This window comes from Pleurodeles waltl, chromosome 1_2, assembly GCF_031143425.1.
Source record: "Pleurodeles waltl isolate 20211129_DDA chromosome 1_2, aPleWal1.hap1.20221129, whole genome shotgun sequence".
In the NCBI taxonomy this organism is placed as follows: domain Eukaryota; kingdom Metazoa; phylum Chordata; class Amphibia; order Caudata; family Salamandridae; genus Pleurodeles; species Pleurodeles waltl.
The window spans coordinates 158378525-158392483 of NC_090437.1; the positions used below are offsets into that span (position 1 = coordinate 158378525).

Consider the following 13959-nt stretch of genomic DNA (forward strand, 5'->3'; position numbering starts at 1 on the left):
ACCCGCTGAAAGCTGTTGGGGCACAGGCTTTCCTACAGGATCCTTCTAAGCTCAAGATTACTAAAAACGGCCACACACAGATGTGATGTACTGAGCAAATGGCAGTTGCGTTACAAACATTGCAAGCAACTGCTTAGTAGTAATACATGACAGTAACACATTGTAGCAGAGCCACTGAAGAGTTGGAACCCTGTGTACACAGCAGGGGTTGTGTGTGTGTGGGTGGTTTAGCTTGACCATAGAATGCTATATGCATCTGTCTTGGGACACAGCCACTATGTGGATTGGTCGGGACAAATTTTTGGGAATTACCTATGCTGTACTGTCTGCTCAGTTCTCTATAGTTCCCCTTGCCAATTTCTTTTTTTCTCTTTTTTTCTCTTTCTTTGTTTATTCTGTTTTAGTTCTGCCTAGCAGAAATGTGTGTGTGATGGGGGTGGGAGGGGAGTCTCAGAGGGCTGTTGCAGCCATCGACAGCGAAAAGTAGGGGATGATTCCTTCTGCAAGACACGGGGAGAGTCTGGGGTCTTGGTTGCTATGTTTGGTTAATGTGGTTATAAAGGGAAATTTGTGTGGACAAGTGGTGGCAATGAAGGGGGAAACAAATCAGTTTTACTGCCAGTTGGGCTGCCATAAATCTTTACACTCAGACTGGGATGGTTCACTTGAAGTTGATGGGGGAGGTTTTTGTTTATGGCTCAGATTAAGTGCATGTGCTGGAATGTTTCTGGTATTAACTCGCTTACCAAACATCAGCTTGTTCGGGAAGAGGTAGCAATGTACAAACCGCAGCTACTGCTCTTAACTGTGTGAGACCCACCTTGCCTATAAGTATCGCCTTTTGATAAGACATCCTGGGTACAATACTGTTGTAGGTACATCTCAAGCTGTTTCTATATGTGAAGTAGCAATGCTGGTGGACAAACATTTTGAGCTCAAGGTTTTGATAACTGCAGCAGACTCTAGGGGGAGGTGGGTGATTGCACATTTAGTATACGGTATGAGTAATGTATTCTGTACAGTCTATGGCCCTAACCTAGATTATCCTGAGATTTCAGACACACTTTGTCTGGCGGTATTAGATGGAGGAAGTGTTGATTATGGATGACTTTAACTGTGCCCTAGATTATGCTAGTGAGTCTACAAACCATCTTGCCTCGCCACATATGGTTTTAAACAAGGGATGCAATTCTTGAATTGGTTCATTTACATGGGCTGTGCAATGTTTGAAGGACATTGTATCCGACTAGGCCGGGTTACACATATTTCTCCTCTCCCCACAGGCAATACTCCAGGATAGACATGGGTATCGCTAGGCAGAGTCTCATCCAGGAGACCGAGATGGAAGTCTGCCCTAGGATTACTTCCAGCCACAGTACTTTGGCTACTGCATATTAACATCCAGGCAACTAGGCCAGTGCATTGTCAATTCTTGTTCTCTCGGCATCTCCTTGACAATATTGAGTACTGCACGCTTATTAATACTTCTTTATCTGAATTCCTGCAAGAAAACGTGGGTACAGCTTCCCCCTCTGTGGTATGAGATGTAATTAAGGCATTTATTCAGGGGAGTACTCTGTCCCTTCTAAGAATAAACTGCAGTCAGGCAAGTACCAGGAAGCTTTGCCAGCTGATTATACAACTAAAGCCCACCCATGCTCAGGAAATAGCAACTGGGATGGGGCGGATGAACAGCTGGTATACTCTGATCTGACTGAAAAAACGATCTCAGTTAGGACGGGCCTTGTAGAGAGAAAATAGCAGCTAGCTATGTTAAGAATTGTGCCTTTCAATAAGAGTATGGGAAATGGTATGGTGTGTGCTTGCCCACCAAATCACCGACAAAAAAGATCTAAGGGTACAATCAATTCTATAAAGAGGAGCGATGGCATGGTGTATCCACATCCTCAGACTATTGCAGAGCCATTTTCTGTCTTTCACCAGAAACTGTATGTTAAGCCCCTAGAATTCAATGCCCTGTAATATGCACAATATCTACAGAACAATAGTATGTCAATCTTGATGGAACCCCAAGCTAGTGCACTCCAGGAAGACATGACTGTCAGCGACATCGAGGCAGCTCTGTCAGATTTACGATCAGGTAAAGCAGCGGGAGAAGATACAATTCCACTAAAGTTCTATAAAATATTCTAAGATAACATAATTCCACCTCTTCCTGCAGTTATTTGGCATGTTGATGGGATGGGCAGGGAGTACCTGGTATGTGGAATTTGGCTAATATTGTTTTCTTGAAGTAAGGCAAGCTATCCAAAGAATGGGGATCATATCACCCCATGTCCCTCATCAATGCCAACGTTAAAGTGTTTGCCAAGATTTTGATTATGCGACTGTCCCACAACAGCAACATGGTTTCATAACAGGTAGAGATACTACATGTCATGTTAATACCGCTATTGCGGCACTTGATGCTGCTGAGAAATAGGTTTTGAGAACTGGGATGATACTTTTAGACGCCGAAAAGGCATTTGATGCAGTTTTATGGGATGCACTCTGGGCAACAATGGCAGCTGTGGGCTTAGAGGACCGCTTCTGTTGATAGGTAAAGTCGCTATATAGGAATATTAGCGCGCAGCTGTTTTTGGCTGGGACTACCTCTAAATCTTTTCAGATTCATTGGTGTACCCAGCAGGGGTGTCCCCTACGCCTCTTATTTGCCATGTACCCTGGGCCATTTTTGCACACTTTAGTTCAAAATGGGCTAATTTTGCCCATGATCTCGGGAGACCTGGAGCTGAAAATTACAGCCAACCCAGATGACGTGGCTCTCTTTTCACCTAGTCTGTCAGTCGCTCTGGTAAACATTATTAAGGAGGCTAAAAGATTTGGATACTTTTCCGGTTAGAAGCTCATCATATCTAAGAACCTAGTCCTCCTTAACTTTAAATCATAAGCGCCAATTTCTGGGGTTTGTTCATCAGCTATTTACCTGGGAGTCCAATTAAGTTTGTAGGTTAAGAAAGTAATTGCACTGAACTATGAATCTCTACTTCTCACAATTACAAATAAATTGTGGTTCTGGGACAAGCTCCCGATTATTTTAGGGTGACGCAACATCATTAAAATGAGTGCCCTTTCAAATTTTTTGTCTCTATTCTGGGCAATCCCCCTTTGGGTCCCTGGACATCTTATCAAACGCTTACATGGTGTCATAGGCTACTTTAACTGTGGATGTAGGCGGGCTAAACGCTGTATTACACTCCTAAAATTTCTATATGGGCAGGGAGGGCTGCAGCTTCCCAATTTTAAACTTTACTTTGGGCGGCATTTGCTGGTTGCTTGTGCAACCTGTTAATACTTAGCAATCCAGACCCTTCTGCTTTGGGTATCGACTAGCATTAGGACAGGACTACAGGTGGTTTTTGTATAGACGTGCAAATCCCAATGGCTTAGGTTCTTTTCGGACATTGTTAGCATATGGCGGGAAACCTCCTCCAAATATTCTCTTCCACTGATCCCCTTCGACACACCCCTATGGATTAAACCAGCTTTTCTGGCCATATTCCACGATTCAGTGGTCAAAGCTTGGTAGCACCACGGGGTCAAGGCCGTGGGCCAACTCTATGACCTTAATGGTTTTTGTACTTTTGCTGCACTTCAGGTCTCTTTTGATCTCCCGCATTACTTTTTCATCAATTATCTACAGATCAGAGGGGTGATTTTATGTCTGAAGGTAGGATCCCGTCCAAACCTGGTAATACGGTTTTGCTTTTCTGTCTGCATAATGCACCTCAGAAAGTGCCAATTAGTGCAATTTACCTGGAGCTGTGTCGCCACACGGCCAATGATAGTCTTGCAGCCAAATGGACCACTGTGCTCTCTGATGAAATCCTTGCTTCAGAAGTCTTGAGTGCTTTAGAAACCCACTGTCGGTGGCTCAGTACATTCTATTAATCTAAAACTGCAACAGTTTAAGACAATCTGTATGCTGGCCTATGCACCGAGCAGAATTGCTAAATGGGGCAGGAACTTTGGAGGGTGAGAATACTAAGTGTCATAAGTGTGGATGCTATGCAGCAGACATTTCACTTATGTTTTCTACTTGTCACAATCTGCAAGATTTCTAGGCAGGGATGACCCAATGGTTAAGATTTTGTCATGACGTATGATTCTCCCCCAAAGAGAACGTGCTGGGCTATAAAATTGAGTTTGTTATTGGTCTGAGACAGATGCTTACCATAGCAATTGTTTCTGCTAGACTTGTATTAATAAAGTATGGGTTTCCCCTGTTCCCCCCAGGGTTGTTGAGTGGTGGGCAGGTATTCAACAGATTTGTAAGCTAGAGCTAGCATTAGCTAAGGCAAGGGGATCCGAACGGTTCAACTGCTTGATCAAATCTAGGCACGATTCAATTGGGATGTGTAGATTATCATCATTGGTAGATATTTCTCGACTACCGACTGGCCGAAAACAGCTTTGCGGTAGGTGATTAATTACTCCATGCGTGACTATGAGGCATTCCAGCCTATTTTCTTTTTTTTTCTACACAATTCTATGTTTCTTAGCTATTCTGTTTTTGTCAGGTGCACCACCCTCTTCTTCTTATCCATCTAGGTGTGTTTTTTTGTATTATGTAACCCCCAAGTTACTTATATTATAACTACAACTGTATGCTATATGATGTGCCCACTTCAGGCTAATATATGCACAACCCTGTCTTATTTTTTTCTTTCCACATGACTTAGAAAATAATAAAAATATTAATAAAAAAAAAAAAGGAAGTCTTTAAACTGGGAGAATGGGCTTGTTTGGATCCCGCTAAGGTAATTCTTTCTTCACCTTCACCAGTGCATAGTATATTGTGAGGTACAGCAAAATACAACGAAAAGGCGATCTCTTGAACCACCTTATTTTTGTCTAGGTGCCCAATAAAGAGCTACTCATTGGACCTGATCCCATTAATGCACTAATAACTAACCACAAGCCTGGGGTTCAGCCTAAGCCACCACTCCTCCTCCTTGGTAGGGTGGGTGGCAGGATAGAAGGTGGGTAAAGATACAAACTAACCCAGACAGAATAAAGACATCTCACCAGTTTACTCCAACAGGTGTTTTGTTTAGAGTGCATAGACGTACTAAAACCAACTTGACCTTTGTGTTTTACCATTATTTTCCCGACCATCCCAAACTTTGTGTTGAGCTGTGCTTAAAGGTCTATGGAAATAACTGCTCATCTAAGAACATCCTCAAATTCCCAACTCCTTATTTCTTTCAGAAAACCTTAAAGAACAGACTTTTCCCCCTATTCTTGCCATAAGGGTCAAATGGTTCATGTCACTATCAGGTATTTATATTTCCATCTTTGGTGCCCATTCCTCCAAAGGAGCCATGGCTTCAAAAGCTTTTTGGGCTGGTTCCCATCTTGAGGACATTCTAAGATTAGCTGATTGGTCGAATGACAATGTGTTCAAGGTGTTCTGTTGTAAACCTGTATATAATTCTTCTTCATTTGTTATTAATTTGCTTTAAACAAGCATAATAGGAGCTTCTGGTCTTGAAATATAACGCTGATTTTCCTACTAATGATTGAAGGAAAGTCTTAATTTTATTAAAGACACAGAGGAGAGTATTATCCCACCACAACATTAACTATCTTCATGTTTCTCCCCCACACTAAGAGTGACTAACTTCTACATCAGCTTCTACATCAGCTACTTCGTAACTCTATAACACCTTCAACTGGTTTCTTCAGGAACTCTGCTCCTCCTCCTGTTCTCCATGGGGTTCCTGTGTTTCCTGCAGCTTCTTACATCCTCCTACTTCCCAGATTTATGAACTTTTGTCAAGAATTGTTTTCACTCATTATGGCAATGGCTATTGTTTTCTCTAGCTTACCGCTATTTAATACTTAGTAACTTTTCGCACAAGAAAAGAGGCCTGTTCAGTGTCACGTTAGGTATCATAGGGTAAGTGATGTTATGACTGGTGGCTCATTTTGTACTACATTTTCAATCCCATTGGCTACATTCCCTTTGCCTGATGGGATTTGTAGTTTCTTAGTGCTATCTTGACTGCTGCTATTAATTTGGCAAGTACTGAAAGCATAATATTATTATAAACATAGATGCGAGTATTAAGACTTTCCTTCATAAATTACTAGGAAAATTGAACTTTTTCTTTGTGCTCGTGTATTTTTGTCGCCATGGTGTCTATGTGGTTGTTGATTGTTTCTATTTTTGATCTATGCAAGTGAGTCTTTTCTGTATAGTCATTAGCAGCATTTTCATGTCAGGTTACATCTTCATTATCTGTTTGTGGACCCTGCCCCAAGGTCCCTGCCGCAGTGTCACAGTCCAGGTGTTTGCCAGTGGGAGAGCTTTAATCCTCCTCCCCTCCATTCTTAGCAGTACTTCTCTAGTGTTCTTGATTCCCTCTAGATGACACTTAATGTCTGTACTCATCAGTGTTGATCAGTTGGTAATACAGTATATCAAAAGGGGCTTACTGCTACCAACAATTCCGGCGGGACCAATTGCTTCCTGATAATTTTAAGGGTGGGTAGGAGCAGTCCTAGTCACCTGTAACGGTTGCCGAGCCTGTGGCTATGATAAGCTAAAGAGGGTGTAGCAGCCCGTCCAATGAACTTGTGAAGGGTCTATGTTAAGCTCCCACCCTCCCCTGACTATGCGTTCATAATTTTTGGTACTGAAGGAGTTTCCACTGACAGGCATGCAACTTTATTACAGTATTTTGAGTCCCCGTGCATTTTTACTTCAGTATGTCTTTCATTACCCTGTAACACTCATGTTTGGTCAGCCTGAGTTGTGCACCAGTCGTAGCTGGGCACCGATGAGCTACTCTAGGGTTCTCTTAGGCCCTGCTCTGTCACTGGGCTGCTGAGTAGCTGTGCTATTTTCCTCCCTTCGCTAATAGCACTCTGTGCCAATCGAACCCAGGGAGGGACATACGTAATTTTGGACATGCTTTGTGGGGTCAGGATGTGTATTGTGCACCCACAGCCCTTTATTTTTCAGCAGCGGTTTGCTTTCTTCAGCCTTCTACAAGTCATGCCCACTATATTGCTTTCACTGCCAACATGTAGTAATGGGAGTCTCATCTTACATAGCCTATTTCGTTTGGTGTTTTTGAGGGTTTGTTGCTTTACTAAGATCTTTGTGCTTATGTCTCTGACATCTAATTAGGTGTAGCGTCTTCCTTACCGCTCTTTGAGCTGCCGATCTTCCACTTTGACAACAGAGTTCACATCAGAGCAGCCATCTTGCTTGACACCTTGGGGCTGCCCGCACCCTCCTAAATTACTGATAAGTTCAATGATTAAGGCTTTGTTCTTTTAGGCAGTGAGTAGAGCCATATTTTTCTTGAATTGAAAAGGCTAAGTGCTGAAAATCACAATACTCTTTACACATATTCGCAGATAACATCACAGAACGAAATGGGATAAAGGTTTCCTCAAATAAATGCTATCATCGTGGCACATAACCTGTTTTCCAAACATTGCCTAAAGTTATTTTATCATCATTATGATGCAATGTGTGCCAATGACTGTCTTCTTGCGATCTTGAGTGGCAGTTCATCTATCAGGAAAGCACTATCAGGAAAAAGCATAGTCTACAAACAATAAATAAATTATCAGCTACTAAAATGTACATATTGAGTCCCCCCCCATCGACTTTAGTTGATGCTTATGAGGAGCAAAATAATGCACTATACAGGAAGATTTTGTGGCCCTCAATTCAGAAGCTCAAACAGTAACAAATAAGTGATATTGTTTCTTAACTTTTCAATAAAAAGATTTTTATGCAATGCTTTGCAAAATTGTGTGTTCCTGTGAATTTGTATAGGAGGCTTCAAGATGGACCTAACAACTTACTTTCAAATCTGAAACATTAACCCAAAATTGTTTCGGGTCTTTAACAGTCTAATATTGTAGTTAATTGTTGCAAAATAAATGTCCTAATCTTTAATCTAAAACGAATTATTAACGTTTGGTGAACAGCAGAAAAAGCAGCAAGAAGAACAAGCTAGAATGAAGGAAGTAAACACTAAAGAGTAGAGTAAGTCATTCATAAAATGCAAAGCTGGAATATGTTGAATGTAATTTAGCTTTACAGTTTCATAAGGATAACAATGTGTGTAAGGAATTATGTTATTTGCACTAAATAGAACCATATCAATTACCCCGCAGTTAACATGATATTGAAAAGGTAAGCAAAATCAACCACAATGAATGAACAAATTAACACAAAAAAATCGAGGCAAAGAAACGGACCCATGTCTGTCCCATATTATGGCTCACCTTTGTAGTGATCGGAGAAGGAGTTCAAGTCCTGAGCAGATTCAGTGCTGTCTGTCAATGGTTCAACAGGGTCCTCTTTAACTGTTGGAGAAAAAGTTGCATCCTTCTTTCTTCTCCTGTATGGAAACCTTAACGATTGGATTTCATCCCTCCTACTTTTAAATATTTCTATATATCTATGAAAAAATGTGCAAGCATTACAAAACGTTCTTGTCAGTGGAGAGCGGTTACAGAAGACATTAAAATGTAGACTACCACAAAATACACACAGCAGTGTTTGATAATATACTTCCACAATCCAATTCAACTGATAGAAGACCAAGCTGCCTGTGTAGTGTCTATTTAATAAATGAGAAAGTCTTTCTTTACGTCATTTGCTTTGAGGATAGCTAGGAATAAACATATGTTGGCACACGTAAAGAGTTTCCAATGACAATTGGTACAATACAATCTTGGGCACCCACTTTACCGCCATCATACCTCTACTTCCATCATATGGGGCATCAGACACAGAATTATTTTAATTCTCTTGGTTTCAATAGACAGGAATGTTTTGTCCGGTCTCTAGGATTTTTTTTTTATCAACCAATATTAAGCTGGCTGTTGGCACCATCTCGCTTCTACAACAGATGATAATTTAGGAAAGAGAGGGAGGGGCAAAAAAATGAACCTTTCAAATCTGTTATTTGCAAAATCCAAGCATATTTGCCACTGCTACTGAGGAAGTCGATTGCTGCTCCTAAGCATTTGCCTTTTTGTTCAATGTTAGCCAGGTAAAAAACAAAAATACAAAGCATTTTTATTAGTTTAGGTAACACCTTCAAAAGAAAGCAACAAAACACATTTACAGTACTTTCAATGAACTGCTCAAATAAACATTCATATTTGTACAGTGTTTAAAAACAATTTTAAAATGTAAATTTCCTTAAGCAGTCTGATTGAATCTGACACACACGCAAATATATATGTGTGTGTGTGTATATATATATACATATATACATATATATCTATCTTCAATAAAAAAAAAAACAAAGGCTACAGGGACGTAATAATTAGGCTAATTTCAAACATACGAAACCATAGACATTCACCAGTTAAACTTACCTCAAGTAACTATAACTCGTGCCCTAGTCATGCACAGTTTTTTTCGTCAAATATTTTACTGCAAATATTACACTGATATTATCAATGATGTTATGAAAGACGCCATGAGCGCTGTAATTTGTGGGGTCAGTAGCAGTGCATTGCGAGGGAGTGAGTTATAGTTACCTTAGGGCATGAGTTATTGTTACTTGAGGTAACAAACTATAACTGGTGAATTTCTATGGTTTCATACGTTTAAAATGTGAGCCTAACTATAACGTCCCTGTAAACTTTTTTTTCTTTCCCCAGTGAATTTCTGTGTTTTATTTTAATTCTATTTCCTAACTATAACATCCCTATAACTTTTTTTTTTTTTTTTCCATTGAATCGCAGTTTTTTGTTGTTTTTGTTTTACTGTATAGTAATTTATTACTATATGTTAATCCAACCACCGTTGCACATGGCCGGCAGTTGACCACACGGCCTGTGGCCAGGCCTTGAGGCCAACCACCTATAAGCACCCAACCTTGCGCCGTGCACAGCCTTCGCCAGTGCCCAGCAGAGTTTGCCCACAAGACCTAGCCTGCAGCCAGATCCTGCGGCCAACCCCCCTAACCACCCAACCCCATGCTGTGCACAGCCCTTTGGTTGGGTATGGCGGAAGCTGGCTGCAGCCTTCTGTGGATGTCAGAATAGGTGTGAGAGGGTGTATGTGGCTGTGAGAGTGGCTGTGAGTGTCTGGGTGTGAGAGTGGGTACATCAGTGTTTTAGTGGGTGCAAGTGTGTGCGCGCGGGTCTGTGAGTGTGTAAATGATGGTGTCAGTGGGTCTTGTGAGTGGGTGTGCAAGTGTCTGAGCGGGTGTGAGCGTGAAAGAAATTGAACGAGAGAAAGTGAGAAGGAGAGAGAGTTTTTAGGCTCTGATGTACGATATACTTAGAATGAGATTTCTGTCCAATTAAAAATAAAAAAATAATGAAAATTTTGAAAAATTAAATTAATTTGTACTTTAAAAGAAAAAAGAAAAAAGAGGGAAGCAAGTCCGAATGGACTCAAACCCTGAGTGCTCAGTATGAAGTTTTAGCCCTTTATGGGCTACCTGGAACCACGAGGGAGCCATCAAGGGCTTAGGGCTCCCTTGTGGTCCCTACATATTTATTTTATTTACCAAAATGTCCTTTACAGGCTCTCTGGCACCACAGGGGAAGCCTAAAGGCTTCCCTCGTGGTGCCAAGGCTTCAGCAAGCAGGGAGGTGCTTGTAACAGCAGCTCCCTGCTTGTTGAAGCATTTCATCTCTGTTCCCTGCAAAACAGAGATCAAAGCTTCACTGTCAGAGTGGGACCTGCTTTACAGGTCCCGCTGTCAAACATCAGAGTGTTTGCTGTGGCTTGGCTGCAAAGCTGCAGTCAAGCCACAGCAAACAGCTATGTCCTAGGGTGGGCACCCCGAGACATAGCAGGAGCATGCCCTGGGGGGGGGGGGTGGTGGTGGTGGTGGTGGTCCCCAGGGCCATCAGTGGCTTCATAATGGGGGGCCACACAATCATACCGCCAGGGAGGTGGTGATGCCCGGTGCTAAAGGGGGTCAGAAACAGACCCCCTTTACCTTATTTAGTATGTGCCAATGGGGGTGGTGGTCCCTGGGGTGAAGGGGGTGAGGGGTGGGCAGGAGGCCCTCCCACTTAAAAAGTATAGACTGCCTCCAGGACCCGGCCCACTCAGAGTCTTAGCTAAAAGCAACTGTAGGAGCCTGCGCTTTAAAAAAAAAAAAAAAAAAAAAAAAGTTACTGCGGATTTGCGACCCTGTCGTGAATTTGTGGTAATTTTATTTTTCAATGCTATTTAGCCCTGGGGGACCTTTGGGACCCTAGCATCAGAGCTAAGCAGTCAGGTTGATCGTACCCTGGCCCCTTTTGCATTTTTTATCCGTTTTTTCAGGGACTCGGCTTCAGCTGAGTCTCAAGATGGCTGACAACACTGCAACAGTTTAATTGCTGAAATGCTGCCAGCCAATCAGATCGTATCAGGAGATCGGGAGGGGGAACAAATCTTTCGCGTCCCTATATATACAAATTTGGATTTTCTTTAATTTCTCTAAAACTTCTGAACAGATTTACACTAAAACAAAAAAAAAGGTCGCTTCTGGATAAGCGCCTTCCTTTCTGCCACATTTGGTGTAATTCTGCCCAGTAGTTTCAGCACCTTCGCTGTTTAAAAGCCCTATGGAAAAATGAATGGGAAAATCATGATCTGCCCCCACCCCCCTTTTTTTCCAGCCCTCCCTGGAAGGATCACCCCCAAACTTTCCAGACAGCAGCAGACCTGACTGGCAAATTTTTGTGGAAAGTTTCGTGAAGATTCGTCAAGCGGAGAAAAAGATATAAGCAAGTAAAAAACGCTTTTTATATAAAAACGAGGTCCTAACTATAACTACCAAGTGGAGCCTGCCATTAGTTAAGATACATCCATATATATGTCCTATGTTATACCCTGACCATACGTAAAAACTTTTTTATTTTAATTTAGACATTTTTATTAGTTAACACACCACACTGCTGTGGTACAGCATATTCTCACAATGTCGCTTCTGCTCACGAATTGAGGTAACACTTCTTCAATATCGTAAACCAATGTAAGCATACAAAACGTCTGAAGTATAGAACTTTTGATAAGCTGATTGCATGACTTTTACACACACATGCCAGGAGACCACAAATAACTACCCTGAAGGGAGAAAATGGAGCTCTGCCTGCCTCATGTACAATCTAAAGCCCAGGGTGTGAAAGTTACAGTAATAAATGGGTGTTTAGCACCTTCCGAAACGAGGGCAGCTGTACTGTGTCTTCTGCCAAAGTGTTCCACAATGCACTAGCAATAGCAAGTAGAACTGACCCATGGCTTTCTTTCAGACACACCTTGCTGCTCTCCGAGCCCTTTTAGAATACAGAGTAAAGCGAGGGTCTTAAATTTAATTCTGGCATGTCACTAGAATATAAGCAGGCTGTATACTGATCTCATGGTAGAGTTCTGAAGCACCTATGTATTGTTCCCTTTCGTATTACAAATGCCTGCTAATGAGGGTGTGGTTTCTTTCATATTTTTTCCTTATAATTGATGATACTTTCAATTAAACTATAAAATAATTTTTCTTCACAACACATTTTTTCGCAACACATCTTAACTAAGTTCTAGGATAGAGCTAAATAAGGATCTTATTCCATTTTGGGAGGTGAAGAACAAATTGTCCATAGAGAAAGGATCTTTGTTGAGAAGTGGCAGATTAATTCCACCTAAAGACTTGAGGGGAAAAGTTATTGATATAGTTCTTGAGGGCCACCTTGGTATAGTAAAAACCAAGAGCAGTCAAACAGTCTTATTGGTAGCCTGGAGTGGATAGAGAAATTGAAAGTAAGGCGAGAGAATGCATCATATGTGTTAATTCTGACAAAGCAATGTTGCACCCCATTGAAGTACCACAAATGTTTTGGGAGAGGATAGTAGTGGACACATTTGGTTCCATGCAAGATATGTATGTGGTGGCTAATTTAATTCTAGTGGCAACAGACCATTTTTTAAAGTGGCCTGAAGTGAAAGTGCTACATAAAGCAGATGCTTGGGCGACTGAAAGTTTCCTAGAGGAATTGTTTTACTGAGAGGGTCTGCATAACGTTGTAGTGGGTGATAACGGGGGACAGTTTATTTCAGCTGTTTTCAGATCATTCATGGAGAAAGCAGGTATTGTTCACAAGAACACAACCCTTTACTATCCAGAAGGGAGGGGAAATGTTGAATGTTTCAATACAGCTTTTGTAGGGTTTGTGTGGATACTGTTTCATGCATTCATATTCCATTCTCGTTTCGTTAAATTGAAATACATTGTTTTGTAAGGTGCGATGTGTTGTGTTGGGCTTTAAGGCTTTAATACAGGGAGTGCAGAATTATTAGGCAAATGAGTATTTTGACCACATCATCCTCTTTATGCATGTTGTCTTACTCCAAGCTGTATAGGCTCGAAAGCCTACTACCAATTAAGCATATTAGGTGATGTGCATCTCTGTAATGAGAAGGGGTGTGGTCTAATGACATCAACACCCTATATCAGGTGTGCATAATTATTAGGCAACTTCCTTTCCTTTGGCAAAATGGGTCAAAAGAAGGACTTGACAGGCTCCGAAAAGTCAAAAATAGTGAGATATCTTGCAGAGGAATGCAGCACTCTTAAAATTGCAAAGCTTCTGAAGCGTGATCATCGAACAATCAAGCGTTGCATTCAAAATAGTCAACAGGGTCGCAAGAAGCGTGTGGAAAAACCAAGGCGCAAAATAACTGCCCATGAACTGAGAAAAGTCAAGCGTGCAGCTGCCACGATGCCACTTGCCACCAGTTTGGCCATATTTCAGAGCTGCAACATCACTGGAGTGCCCAAAAGCACAAGGTGTGCAATACTCAGAGACATGGCCAAGGTAAGAAAGGCTGAAAGACGACCACCACTGAACAAGACACACAAGCTGAAACGTCAAGACTGGGCCAAGAAATATCTCAAGACTGATTTTTCTAAGGTTTTATGGACTGATGAAATGAGAGTGAGTCTTGATGGGCCAGAT

The 13959-nt window shown here is 41.6% G+C and overlaps 1 protein-coding gene across 2 annotated transcripts in view; it reads right to left on the bottom strand.

Annotated features, from left to right (window-relative positions):
* The window catches only part of GRSF1 (G-rich RNA sequence binding factor 1), a 463146-nt gene that overhangs the window by 154875 nt on the left and 294312 nt on the right, over window positions 1-13959 (bottom strand). For both annotated transcript variants that reach the window (XM_069236866.1, XM_069236865.1), the window contains one exon: window positions 8275-8450. In XM_069236866.1, the coding sequence (XP_069092967.1) occupies window positions 8275-8450 (176 nt within the window). The remainder of the gene's footprint in view (window positions 1-8274; window positions 8451-13959) is intronic.